Consider the following 12,640-nt stretch of genomic DNA (forward strand, 5'->3'; position numbering starts at 1 on the left):
AAAAGTGGTAAAGAGGAAGAGAAGCATTGTCACAGACAGACAGATGGAGAGAGGGGTAGAGAGAGAGAGAGAGAGAGAGAGAGAGAGAGAGAGAGAGAGAGAGAGAGAGGGATATGGTGGTCTTACCCTCAGGTTGTCTTTGCTGTTGAATGCCTGCAGCAGCTGCTCATAGTGTCTGTCACTCATCTGTCGCAGAAGGGCCAACAAACAAGCCACAAACTCCCCCTGACAGGATAGAACAGAGAGAGAGAGAGAGAGAGAGAGAGAGAGAGAGAGAGAGAGAGAGAGAGAGAGAGAGAGAGAGAGAGAGAGAGAGAGAGAGAGGTTTTAATGTTGTGGTATAACCAGGATTATCTTCAGGGCAGCTCTAAATTACTAAATGAATGATGCTACTGTGGTTTAAAACATGTAAATAGAAAGTAGTCATGTAGGAGGCATGGCAACAACAACACTGAACCATGGCGCTTTTGCAAAGGAATGCCTTTTATATTTTTTGCTACAGGAAATAGGAAAGAAAGCACTTTGTTATATCAAATGCCATTTATTAACCTCTATTGGCATCCAGTAAGAATAGGAGAAAAGCTCTATCACAAGTGGAACAACCTCTCCTTAAGTCTCAATCATTACACAATGATGATAATAATGATCTCATTATTATCCGCTTCACCGCTCCCCTTTCGTGCTGTTGTATTAAATCTTAATTATATATATATAATGTTAATAATATTAGCAGAATTATAAGCGCCACAGCAGCAACTCAATTTCAAATCTATAATTACTCCTGCACATTTTGTTAAGTCCCAAAACAATTTACAGTTGTGCACACACACACACACACACACACACAGAGTACTGTACTGTACTGTACACGGTAAATCACACATACAGTGACATCCTGGAACTGTAGTCTCATGGCAGGTCCTGCAGGCTGGGGCCGGTTGCTAATTTCCAGGATGGTTCTCAGTAAAACTCCCAGCAGGCTCTCTACAATTAGCTCCACCTCTTCTGAGACCACCGGCTCCTACACAAAGGACAAAATACTTGCATATGAGTTACAGGTAAAGGGAACACTTTACTTTTACTTTATCAACATAAAGTTCGTGAAATTCTAACAATGACTCCATTTTATCTCTCAAAGTTACCTGAATGTTCCCTTAAAATAAAGTTAACTAATTTGCATTCTACTTGCGTTTTTCTGACTATCAACTGACGTCATTCTGCCTCAGATCCAAAGCCTTCACTCTTAACCCTATAATCCTACTTTCATCGCAGTTTTAATGAGTCTTGAACTAGTAGGTTTGGGCCCTTCTAAGTATTTTCAAGGCAAAGAGCAACATTTCCAAACTTTAAATTCACAGAGAAAAAAGAAAAAGAATAAAAGAAGATGCAATACAAAGGAGAGGGAGACAGTTCAAGATTAAAAGAAACTCAAAGAGAGTGGAGGATAAACTGGAGTGTGTGTGTGTGTGTGTGTGTGTGTGTGTGTGTGTGTGTGTGTGTGTGTGCGTGCTAGTGTGTGTCCTACTGGGCGCCTTTAACACTAGCTGCCCTTCTGGCAGCTAACAGTGCAAGTCAGGCAATCCGAGCTGCTACACACACACATAAATCGAAGTGACTGCCATTTCAACAATGCCATTGCTAAATTGATGGTTCATTACTGAACTGCACGGCTGCCAATGTCCTTGTTACAAAGACTAATTGACCATATACACAACAAAGCCATCTGCTATTGCAATGTATTGTGAGAGGACATTGCTGCAAGACTAATTCCTTTAAAGTTATGTTTCAGTTATTATGGTAGTAATTTCCCCTCTACAGTCACACTGTACAATAATAATAGCAAAGGGAATTCATTCTAATTGTACAAGATAATGCCTAAGTATAAAGTCACTTCATCCATAATAAAATGTACAAACCACCTACTTTACCCTGGAAATCTTTTCAAAAGATTACCTCAACACTGCCCCTTTTTTAAACTTGTAAAGTAGTTTTATGCAACAATATGCTGATTTGCTGAAGCTGAATTGATGTGGGGGGCTTGTATAATGACAAACCAATTACCACTGTAATACTTACCGCAGTGCCATTCTCCTCCTTCTTGATGAGGGAGAGCATGCTGGTGAGGATGCGGGCGCACATGACCAGATCTCTCTGCTCCTGCATGTGTGCCTGGAGGATACGGAGCACCACCGGCAACAGGATGCACCGTGACTCTGCAACACAAACACACACAGTCAATTGTCACACATCAAAGACATAATGATATATAAAGAGTGAACACAACAGAGACCAACAGGGAAAACACACCAATCATCTGTGGCTGTATTAGTTTTTGTTTTGCTATTATTATTATTAAAAATATCTCAATGTAAGTCTTTGTGTAACATTAATATGATTAGCATGAGGGATGTTTTTCTTGCCACACGTAGCCTTTTGGGAGCATGCTGGAAATAAAACAAATGACAGTAATTTGCTAGAATGTACAGCCTTTATTAAGAACAACTTAATGACATGTAGTTAGGTGCACTGTAGGGTAACAATTAGTCAAGGTGTGTCCTCAAATGACTGCACTGCGGGAGTGCACAACTGCTCAGTATAATATGGAATAATAGCCCGTTTGTACATGATGCAAGACAAACATAGTATCACTGATTGTCTACATTTTGCGTTCAAATCTGTTTGTTTCCCTCTGTGCTGTTTATTTTCCTTGTTTGTTCATAATCTGTATGCAAGGGTTTTTGTTTTTCTGTTATTTGATCACAAATGTTTCCGTGCTGGGTTTTCAGTGTGTTTACAAGCTTGAATTATGTGTGCATATCAAGCTGTGTATCGGTTTGTGTAAACAAGTCTTTACCTGGGTTAATGTAAAGCTGGCTTTCCACCGTCTTGGCAATGCACTGCAGTTTGACAGCCTCCAGGCAGTCAGCGTGGACAGCGGTGGGCAGGGTGCCCAGCGTCTCCCTGACGAAGCCGGCCACCTCACGCACGGTGAAGATCTTCAAAAGCTCGCCATAAACTGCTGGAAACGTCCGCAGGAACACCGCCTAGACAGAATGGGGCAATGTTCAATCATTTGGAGGTTAAATCGAACAGGCACTATGAATCCATTATCTGACAGGAATCACTTTGTCGAAAGTTAACAACCAAATGCATTCAAATTGCAATTTATACTTAAAAGAGAATTTCAAGATATATATATATATATATATATATATATATATATATATATATGTTTTATATAGTGTTTTTTTTCCAACTAAATCAGCATTATACTGTATAATGTATATTAATCTAATAAGGGCCTCCATTCTCATGGTGATGTGGAGGTCCTGTGAAGCTCAATGGGAAAAGCAATAACAAATTGTGTTCAGTCCCTCAGGGGCATTGTGTTAAAGAGTTAATTGCACAAAAGGCAACCATAACACAATACTTGTTTTATATTCATATACGCCTGTGTTAACAGAGTGCTCTTTTGTTGGGAAAACAAAGCTAAATAGCAACTAATGTGCTATGAATCACTGGCCTAGACTGGATTTGGTTGGTAGCAGTCACTCAGGATTATTTGGACTCAATTTAAGGGCTACTCCAGTGGGATTGCTGTCTGTTGCTTGTTCGTAGCTCTCAGTCTGATGCTCTTTCTTCCTGTCAAGATCTGTCAGATTCTCGCTGCACAATTGAAAAATGAAGATTAGAAAAATCTAGAGAGGTTGGAAGGATAGAAGCCATTTTTCAGCAAGACTTCTTTTCACCGTCACAGGTGTAATTTTGACAAAAGAGCAGTTTAGATGGAGCAAAAAAAGAGTTCCAAAGTACTGCTGCCTATTATATTATAAATCAGAGGGTTTCTCTGCTAACATGGGGTCTAGACTCAGACAGGAGTAACAAAAAAAATATGATACACACAACTCCTATTTTTGTTTTGAATTACCATAAATACATTGAATATTAAAAGAGACTTCTAATTACATTATTTTCTTGTAATCTGTTTAATTGCTCTGTGCATGACATATTTGGAACATAATAACTGGGTCACTGTTCAGAAACAGACGTTTAGAGGAACTACGAATTACGCAATTGTTCCCCAAGGCAAATTCCATCTGTGCAGAAAAACATAATGACAATTACTTCATAAATCAAATAATATTCAGGCAAGATACGGTACAGTAGTATTGATAAAACAACATCACTCTGCGTATTCAGTGCTTTACATTGGATGTCTTCCTGTGATGAAAACTACAACACATATCAGGTTACAGGTGATAGATTATGCACATGGTTTATGTATGTGTGTGTTGGGCCAGCATGTGTGTTTGTGCCCACATGTCACAGATTAATTTGGATTAGCATTAGCCTGGCCTTCATCTTCCCACGGCTACTGTTGTGTTGAGTATACAGATTAGTGAAGATCAGGAGTCAGTGGAGGGGTGAAGTGGAGCTTTGCAGACGGCATGGAGAAGCCACAACAGGAATAGCTAATGTTACATTTATTCTTGGGGCCTCAAAGTGAGGTGAAATAATTACAAAGAGACCGGAGGGTTTAAAACAAGATAGTCAGTCTCTTGAGTCAATTGTTAGAATTGTTCAAATGAGCTATGAAAAGAATACCTGATGGAGTAATTGAAAAAATTGAAAAGATGGGAACTATGTTTCCTTGCTAGATGTTCAGGGTGAAGCAAAAAATGAAAAAAAAAGATTAACATACTTGAATGAACACATAAAATCTTATATGCAGGTTTTGTGTGACCTGAGTGCTGAGAGCGTCCTGGTCGATAAAAAGAGTACATGACTCTAATGGACTAAAAGAGAAGTAATTGGAAAAAAGAGGCAAGTGAGAATACAAAACAGCCAAACAAAAGACAAAAGGAAATGGAGAAGGCAGAAGAAAAAGAAGAGATGGAAGCAGATTGGTTCTGGCGAGGCAGAAATGCCGGTATGTCCCCACAAGTGTGCACAAATATGCACAAAACCACACAAGCTTCTGTTTCTGGTGTATAATTAGGATTATCTTTGGTGTCTTTAGCCTGTTTGTTTTGGTTGCTTGTTCGAAATCAGTGACGGTGGCTGCCCTGCTGTGCAGACCTCCCAGCTGAAATGGAAAAGCTGCCGCAGAAAATTTCTATTCCGAGTCCAGACCCTCTGGCAGCGTGAAATTCAATTACAGACAATTTCTCACCTATCACAACTGCATTAACAGGAGTCTTTGAGAAAGAAAACAGAACGTGGTGCAAGTACTGTATAGACATTTGATATTTACAAATTCACATATTTGCACAAAGATGCACCCTCATGAGAGGTTTTGAGACATGTAGATGCATGTCACAGACTTCTGAAAACACACACACATACGTTTGTTTCACTATCTTTGTGGGGACCCGTCATTGACATAATGCATTCCCTAGCCCCTTACCCTAACCATCACAACTAAATGCTTAACCTTAACCCTTACCCTCACCATAATCATAACCTAATTCTAACCCTAATCCTAAAACCAAGTCTTAACCCTCAAACAGCCCTTTAACCTTGTGGGGTCCAGCACACACACACACACACACACACACACACACACACACACACACACACACACACACACACACACACACACACACACACACACACACACACACACACACACACACACCTGTGTTTGTGCGACTGGACTGGTGCTTTTGTTTTCCTGCGAGAGGAAGAAGCGGATGGACATGAAGAGCTCGTGGATGCAGACACGGAACTCCTCCTCATTCTGGCCTCCTGTGGCCAATGAGAAGAGCCGGCGGGACTGGATAATGTACTTGAAGATGTACTCGCTGGCCTGGAGGATAGAAAGAACAATCGTCGTTTAGCAGCTGTTTGGTGATAAGAAAAGCCCAGCAAGTCAGACTTCCCTTCTGACGGAAATGGTTAAAGAATGATGTGACATTTAATTTTGACCCTGATGCATTTCCACACACACTTCTACATTGATCTTTAAGCAAAAGTGGTGTGCACTTGTGTTGAAATGACAGAACAGTTTGCCAACAACTTTGATAAAGTCATTTATGAAGCAAAAATGCCTAATAATTGTTTGCTGCGGCCTCTCAAATGTAAGGATTTGCAGCTTTTCTCTGTTTTATGTCTCCTTGAATATATATATATATATATATATATTTTATGTGTGAGCTAATATTGAGCATCTGTTCATGTGCGCTGCAAGAGTTGTTTCTGTTTATTGAATGCGTTATTCAGTGCAAACATAACCGAGAATGTAGTTAAATCTCAGTAATGATGGTATATTAGGTTATTACTGTCGCTCTGTTGAAGGCAAACGTCCCACTGTACTGTCGTTTCGCAGATCACGGACATCCGATTGACTTTACTGCCGAAAGTAGGTCAAGTTGTAAAAAACTGCCGCTAACAGCAGGGCAGCATAGCCATGTAATACGGTCTATTTACAGAGGGCATTTAAATGTATGTTTGATTGTTTCTATGTTCAGTGCTTACCACCCCCCCTCCCCTCTCTGTGTGTGTGTGTGTGTATGTATGTATATTATATATATATATATGAATATATTTAATTTGTAAACAGTGGACATAAGGAGTCTGAGCACCTCATCTTGGTCTCTTGGAGCTTGTGATAGGCAGTTTTCAGGATGTTTCTTACATTTTATAGACAATAGTAATTAAAAGAATAATCGTCAGATTGACTTACAATGAAAGACATAATTAGTTGTAGCCCTAGTGTAGACAGTGTTTTAATTAAATAGATACAATAAACCACATATTAACCTGAAAGTGATCAATTTGACTTAAATATTGTGGGGTTTATCTAGTGTATCACAGTACTTTGAAAGTGACCTGCTTTTTTTCTTTATTAGAAAAGTATTACAAAGTTGTCTAAAGATAACCCGATTCACATTGTTGCTCCAAAATGAAACCTGTCTAAAGGAGGTGCTCTAAAAAACCTAACATTTTATAGATCGCTCATACTGTACAAGGAAACCCTGCAAACACATCTGCGGTGTATCACTCATTTATTATTTACTGCATGACAGAGTAACATTTACTTCTGGTGCAGAATGTATTCCGTGAATGATAAATGGGAAACCACAGTACAGAAGCAGCAATGTGCTTCTCTGACGCCGCATCTGCATGAGTCATTAAAATAATGTGATGTGGATTACCAACACCAGAGGCACTGCATTTCTGCTGATTAAAATTGCATGCAGCGTAATGGATTGTGGAGGGGAATAATGAATGGTGACGCAATGTATTCGCTGCTGATGGTGGGGGGATAAATTAGAAGGAGTGGCAGCAAGAGGGTGCAAGTTTGTTTGTTTGTATTTCTGGATGCATCTGTGTTGATGGTGTAATTGTGTATGTGTGTGTGTGTGTGTGTGTGTATATATATGCATGATTGTGTATCTTTTGAAAATGTCAGGCTGTGTTTGCCCTATCTGTGCATGTGTGTGCTCTCCAGCAAATGCCTCACCTTGAGCACCTGCTGTATGTGATCCTGATGTTCTGCGTCAACAATGCGGTCCACATACCACTTCAGCACTTTGATCAGGTCCCTAGAGAAAACACACAGTATCACTACTCACCCCAAGCTACACTTCTGAGCTTCTCTCACTGGATTGAGCAAATGAAGATGAGGCAATGCAGTGTTTTTTTTTTGTTTTTTTTTAAATAAACACTTCATCACACATTGTTTAAATCAATTTCAGAGATTCACTAGTTCTTCATAAATACAGCTGATTCAAATGTTACAGTTGATCTCAGGATGACAGACAAATTCAATAAAAAATATTTTGTTGTTGGTACCAGTTTAGAATAAAACTCTTCAAATCGAGGCGATATTTCAACAATATTTGCAACAGTAAGCTGGTGACAAAGAAGGCTGACAGTGATTACTGAATGAGAGGATTTTCTCTTTCTAATCAGGACTGGATGACATATTGTTCCCCATTAATGACTTAAGACAAGTATAATAACTGTGTTAATTATTAAAGTGTGACACTTTGAATGAAACAAACAGCTTTCTGTGTGGGTGCATGCAAAGACAAAAAAAAACAGCGCCAGCACGAAATCTTAGCAGGTATAGAGAGTGTGAATAAGACAGCTGGTGAGAACAGCAGGTTGTGAACACGTGTGAATGTGAATGTGAATGTGCGTATGCATGTGCGTGTGCGTGTGTGGCAGAGAAGGAGAAGAAATTAGGAGGTAGCAAGCAAAATTGAGCACAATTTCCAATTTCACTTATCATCAGCCAGGGGGCACCATAAGCATTTCATTCACACTTGTGTTGACAGCACAAAGCTGCCTCTCAGTCACTGACGTAAGTTGGCCTGTCTGACTGCCTGCCCATGTGATTCAGTATGTCATTAGAATACAATACAAGGAGGCTGGATTGCTGAACACTCAAGGTGCTGCTGTAGCCCTTAACAGCCACATCTTAAGAAATGGAGGCTGAAATGTCATATATACCTGTAGGACAAGGCTCCGGCAAAGTGGCTCTCGATGTAGGTGTCCATAACTGGTTTGAAGTGCTGGAATTTGCTGTCCTGCAGGAGGTTGATGATATGGACCTGGAAATAAACAGAAAAAACATATTATGAAAATGTATTCCTTAACACTGAAGATTAGTTTTTATGCAACTCTTTTTTTTCCCCCTTGAGGAGCTTTTATTCATTTCATATCATATCATATTTATTCTGTGTCAGTTTGTTATGAAAAAAAAGGTCAGTTTGTCCTTTCATTAAGCTATATGATGAGTGAAATATTCAAACTCGAGACTGCATGTTTTCACCATACTATGAAATGGAAATATTCTAAATGTAATGTGTATAATAAATAAATAAAAGCTAAGCTGACAAAAAACATAATTTTAGGTGATGCTGTTTTGTTAGCAAAGTGCTAAAGATAGCTGATAAAAAGGAATAATAGTGGGTCATTTTTCAGATTGTCATCATTATATGAACCTTTGCCTTGATATTAAACCTTGAACTCTGGGACGTCCATGGTGAGAAAATAAAATGTTATGAAATAATATAACGTTACTAACATTGTTACTGAGTTGACTTTATTCCCGAAAAGTGTCCATTAAAAAAATAGAGATGAAATGTATCAAATTGATAAGATATGAGGAAAACAATGTATTCATTTTATTTTATTTATAATGAATAAAAACATGTATAGATGTCAACAAATATAACAAAACAACCAAGCTAAAACCCTTTTGACAGTGGCTGCACGAATTACTCAATGTTTCCCCTTTGTGCAGGTTGTTGAGAAATACACTGACTTTGTCTGACAGCAGAAGATAAGTCCACATGTCAGACTTGTTGGATTGATCTCGAAACCACAAAACAGAAACTTGATGACTGCACTCGCTGGACCTTTTCATCACTGATAACGCCATGCTGAGAGGAGAAAGTGTGTCCATGTGTCAGTGTGAGACTGATGTAGAGAGAGAGAGAGAGAGAGAGAGAGAGAGAGAGAGAGAGAGAGAGAGAGAGAGAGAGAGAGATCGATCGATCATGGGCTCGCTCTATCAGCGCAGTGCAGCATGACCAGGGTGAGATTGGTTCAGCGAGCTCTGTGGACATCACTAGATCTTTCTCCGCCAATAAGTTTGTGTTTGTGTTTTCTGTGTTTGACTCAAACACTATGAGATTGTGCTTGATATATGAAAGAAAGGAGGAAACAGAAGATTCAAAAAAAATATTTAGAACTCACTTACCAGTGAATCAAACACCTTGAGCCCATATCTCTGAGAGCTTTCGTCCAGAATACCAAAGAGAGTGTCCAGAGTGTCCTGTAGAAACTGTACAAAAGGGAGTTTGTATGCGTGAGCTGCAGAATCAAATTAAACTTGACTTTTCCGTTTTGATCTTCTCGCCTTCATCAACTTCTTCAACACAATCAATACTATAAATGCCAGGAGAGCGGGAGCAATTCAGTACTGAGAAACTCATTGTGGACCTACTTTGACAATCTCCGAGCCATCGATCTCCTTCAGCTTAGAGAGGCTGTCGTTGATCCGTTCGGGGTGGGCTCGCCACTTCAACAGGTCCAGCATATCTCCTGAAGCAAGACAAAAAAAGAGGGAAATATAGAGAGCTATCATAGTAAATGAAGGAGATAACAGAAAGAAAAACAGAAGTGACAACCAGGAGATCAAGACACATCTTGTGTTTGCCTGTAAAGAAACGCAGGGTTATGAGAGCAACGTGCACCTCAGATCACAAAGCATCACCACACCCTTCAATTATAGCCCGAAAACCTTCTCAGAATGCAAACAAATGATGACATTTTCAAGTGTAGTGGGATAAAGGAAATAAAAAGTCATTTTCCTGAGCCAGGGTCCCCAGACACACGCATGAATAAAACATAAGTCTCAAGAAGAAAGTCTTTTAGCCGTCTCTTAGGATTCTGTTCAACCTGAAGTGTGTCTTCTTGCAACTTTGTGAGTGAATCTGTGTCTATGTGTGTTTGTTTGTGTGCATGACTGCATTTGTTTTTATCCATCTGTCAAATAGATTTTGCCATCAAAGACTGCAATGCTTATACTAAATCAAATGTATTCAGGAAATGAACAGCCTTTTGCAAGAATAAGTGTGCCTGTCTGTTTATAAATTCTACCATGTAATTAATGAGGTTTAAAAGAAATATTTATCATTTACCGTTTTTTTGCAGTCAGAAAATCCTGTTGTCTGGTACAAGAGTGACAGTGTCCAGTGAGTTTTAGAACGCACCAATTTATGATTATTGTTGGCTATTGTTCACTACAGTATAAATAAGGGCAAACATATCAGTGACAAGCTAGTCCTGCTGAAATAAGACTACAATTCCCACTGGGCAAGCAGATTTTTGTAAGCAAGGATTTATAGGTTCATTACTGAGCAATGCAAACTGGAAGCTATACCCACCACCCTGCATAAGTTTTTTTTAGATGGTTTGGATGGAAACGTTCTCACCTGCACACAAGTTGTCACTCACTCCTATTAGTTTTTTAAACATATGGCATTTTACCATTTTGTTTGCCTTTTGTGAAGTGATGGTCACTATCTGTGGCAGTAATAGCTCTATACACTACTCACAGAGCTGCACAGGAGCATGGGACCAGCTAGTGTCACAAGCTAACTCCAATTTAAAAATGTGACAAGAGTTTGAGCATAGAAGCCAAAACACCCCACTAGGCACGTGGCCAAAAAAGTCAATCCCTGAGTTTAGTTTACCATTTTGCGTGAGCTTGGTGGAGCAGAGAAAGCTGGTGATCCAGAAAGACTCCTTGGTGCCTTTCAGAGTCTGGTTGTTGGATGGGAGGTTGGCCTTGGAGAATGGCTGCTTCAGGTAGCGCGAACAGTCTGCCAAGCTGGTATTCTCCTCACACTGAGATCGCAAGAAAGAAAAGAACACATTTTGTAAACTGGCACAGAAGATTTATAGGAAAGGAGCAGAAGGATGTGATACATTCCCTGTTTTAATGGCAATTTTTTCAAAATCACTGGATAATCTGTGGGTGATGTTTATGATTGTACAATAATAGTCATAGGTTTCTATATTATATCAGAGGTGTGGGATTGCATGCATTGTATTTCAATCATGATTGAGACATTGAAGCCATTGCATATAATCAATCACTGAACACTATTGTTATTTCTGGGATTTAATATGCTGCCTCAATGCGTACAGCTGAGGCTGTTTGAGCTCCAAAGTTACCACACAGTTTGGACTGATTCTTCTGTGTCTATTTTGGTTCTGAGGAGAAACTAGGCCATGCCAGTTTCATTGAGCTTTCCAACAACTTCCATCTGGCATTAGAACAGGCCTTTCCCCCCTCTCTCGAAAGTGGGAACACACAGGGCTACCAGAGTTGTCCTCTAAAACTGGCAGGTTAGCGGGTTTGGTAGGATCTAATCTGGCCACCCGAAATGGAAAAGAAGACCGTAAAAAGAGGGGGTTTTGTTTTTAAAGACTGTTGAGAATACTTCAGCTTACAGCAACATAAATAAACAGCAACATAAATAAATCAGACTTTTGGTAACTGTTCTGCCTCACTGCCAATAAAATGTATGAATGCACTCCATGCTTTTCTGTCCTCCGCAAAGCCTGAGGTTTATGCACACACCCTTTTCCTGCAGCTGAGGAAAATCATGTAGTCTGCAATTATTCTGAATTACACCCAAGACAGTCTTGCAGTGGCTTTTAACTGGGGGATGTTGGCCATTTTATTTGTTTTAGTCTTTTGATGTTTCTAAACCAAAATGTGTGAAAAGACGAGTGTGAGCGTCTTACGGTCTGTAAAATTCAAAAAATGGATAGAAGGTCATGCTAAACACAGAGATAGACTTCCTTTAAATGAAATGTGTATGCATCCAATTGATGCAATTCAACTGTTTCTTGCACATGCATGGAAACACATATACATTATCGCTCACTTGTTCAACTCAACAGCTTAAAAATGTTATGTAAGTGGACGTGACTCATGAGCCAGTCGGTCTGTAATAGAGCATTGTGAGCCGTTTGTCAGCCTGTGGTACCAAACAGTGAGATAACAGAATGACCGCATTTTGCCATTTAGAGCAAATGATTCACATAATCATACAGTATACAGCATGTAATCCCATCCGAAGTAACCTTGGGGACACCTGCGTGATGCAAA

At 39.5% G+C, this 12,640-nt stretch overlaps 1 protein-coding gene across 3 annotated transcripts in view; it reads right to left on the minus strand.

The window, feature by feature from the left end:
• dock4b (dedicator of cytokinesis 4b) overlaps positions 1–12,640 on the minus strand; it is a 112,160-nt gene that overhangs the window by 34,659 nt on the left and 64,861 nt on the right. For all 3 annotated transcript variants that reach the window (XM_078281352.1, XM_078281349.1, XM_078281350.1), the window contains exons 17-26: positions 11,214–11,367; positions 9,962–10,059; positions 9,716–9,799; positions 8,461–8,561; positions 7,466–7,547; positions 5,639–5,809; positions 2,855–3,044; positions 2,077–2,213; positions 887–1,021; positions 127–225 (exon numbers count right to left, since the gene is read on the minus strand). In XM_078281352.1, the coding sequence (XP_078137478.1) occupies positions 127–225; positions 887–1,021; positions 2,077–2,213; positions 2,855–3,044; positions 5,639–5,809; positions 7,466–7,547; positions 8,461–8,561; positions 9,716–9,799; positions 9,962–10,059; positions 11,214–11,367 (1,251 nt within the window). The remainder of the gene's footprint in view (positions 1–126; positions 226–886; positions 1,022–2,076; positions 2,214–2,854; positions 3,045–5,638; positions 5,810–7,465; positions 7,548–8,460; positions 8,562–9,715; positions 9,800–9,961; positions 10,060–11,213; positions 11,368–12,640) is intronic.

This window comes from Sander vitreus, chromosome 23 (genome assembly GCF_031162955.1).
Source record: "Sander vitreus isolate 19-12246 chromosome 23, sanVit1, whole genome shotgun sequence".
NCBI classification, from domain to species: Eukaryota; Metazoa; Chordata; class Actinopteri; order Perciformes; family Percidae; genus Sander; species Sander vitreus.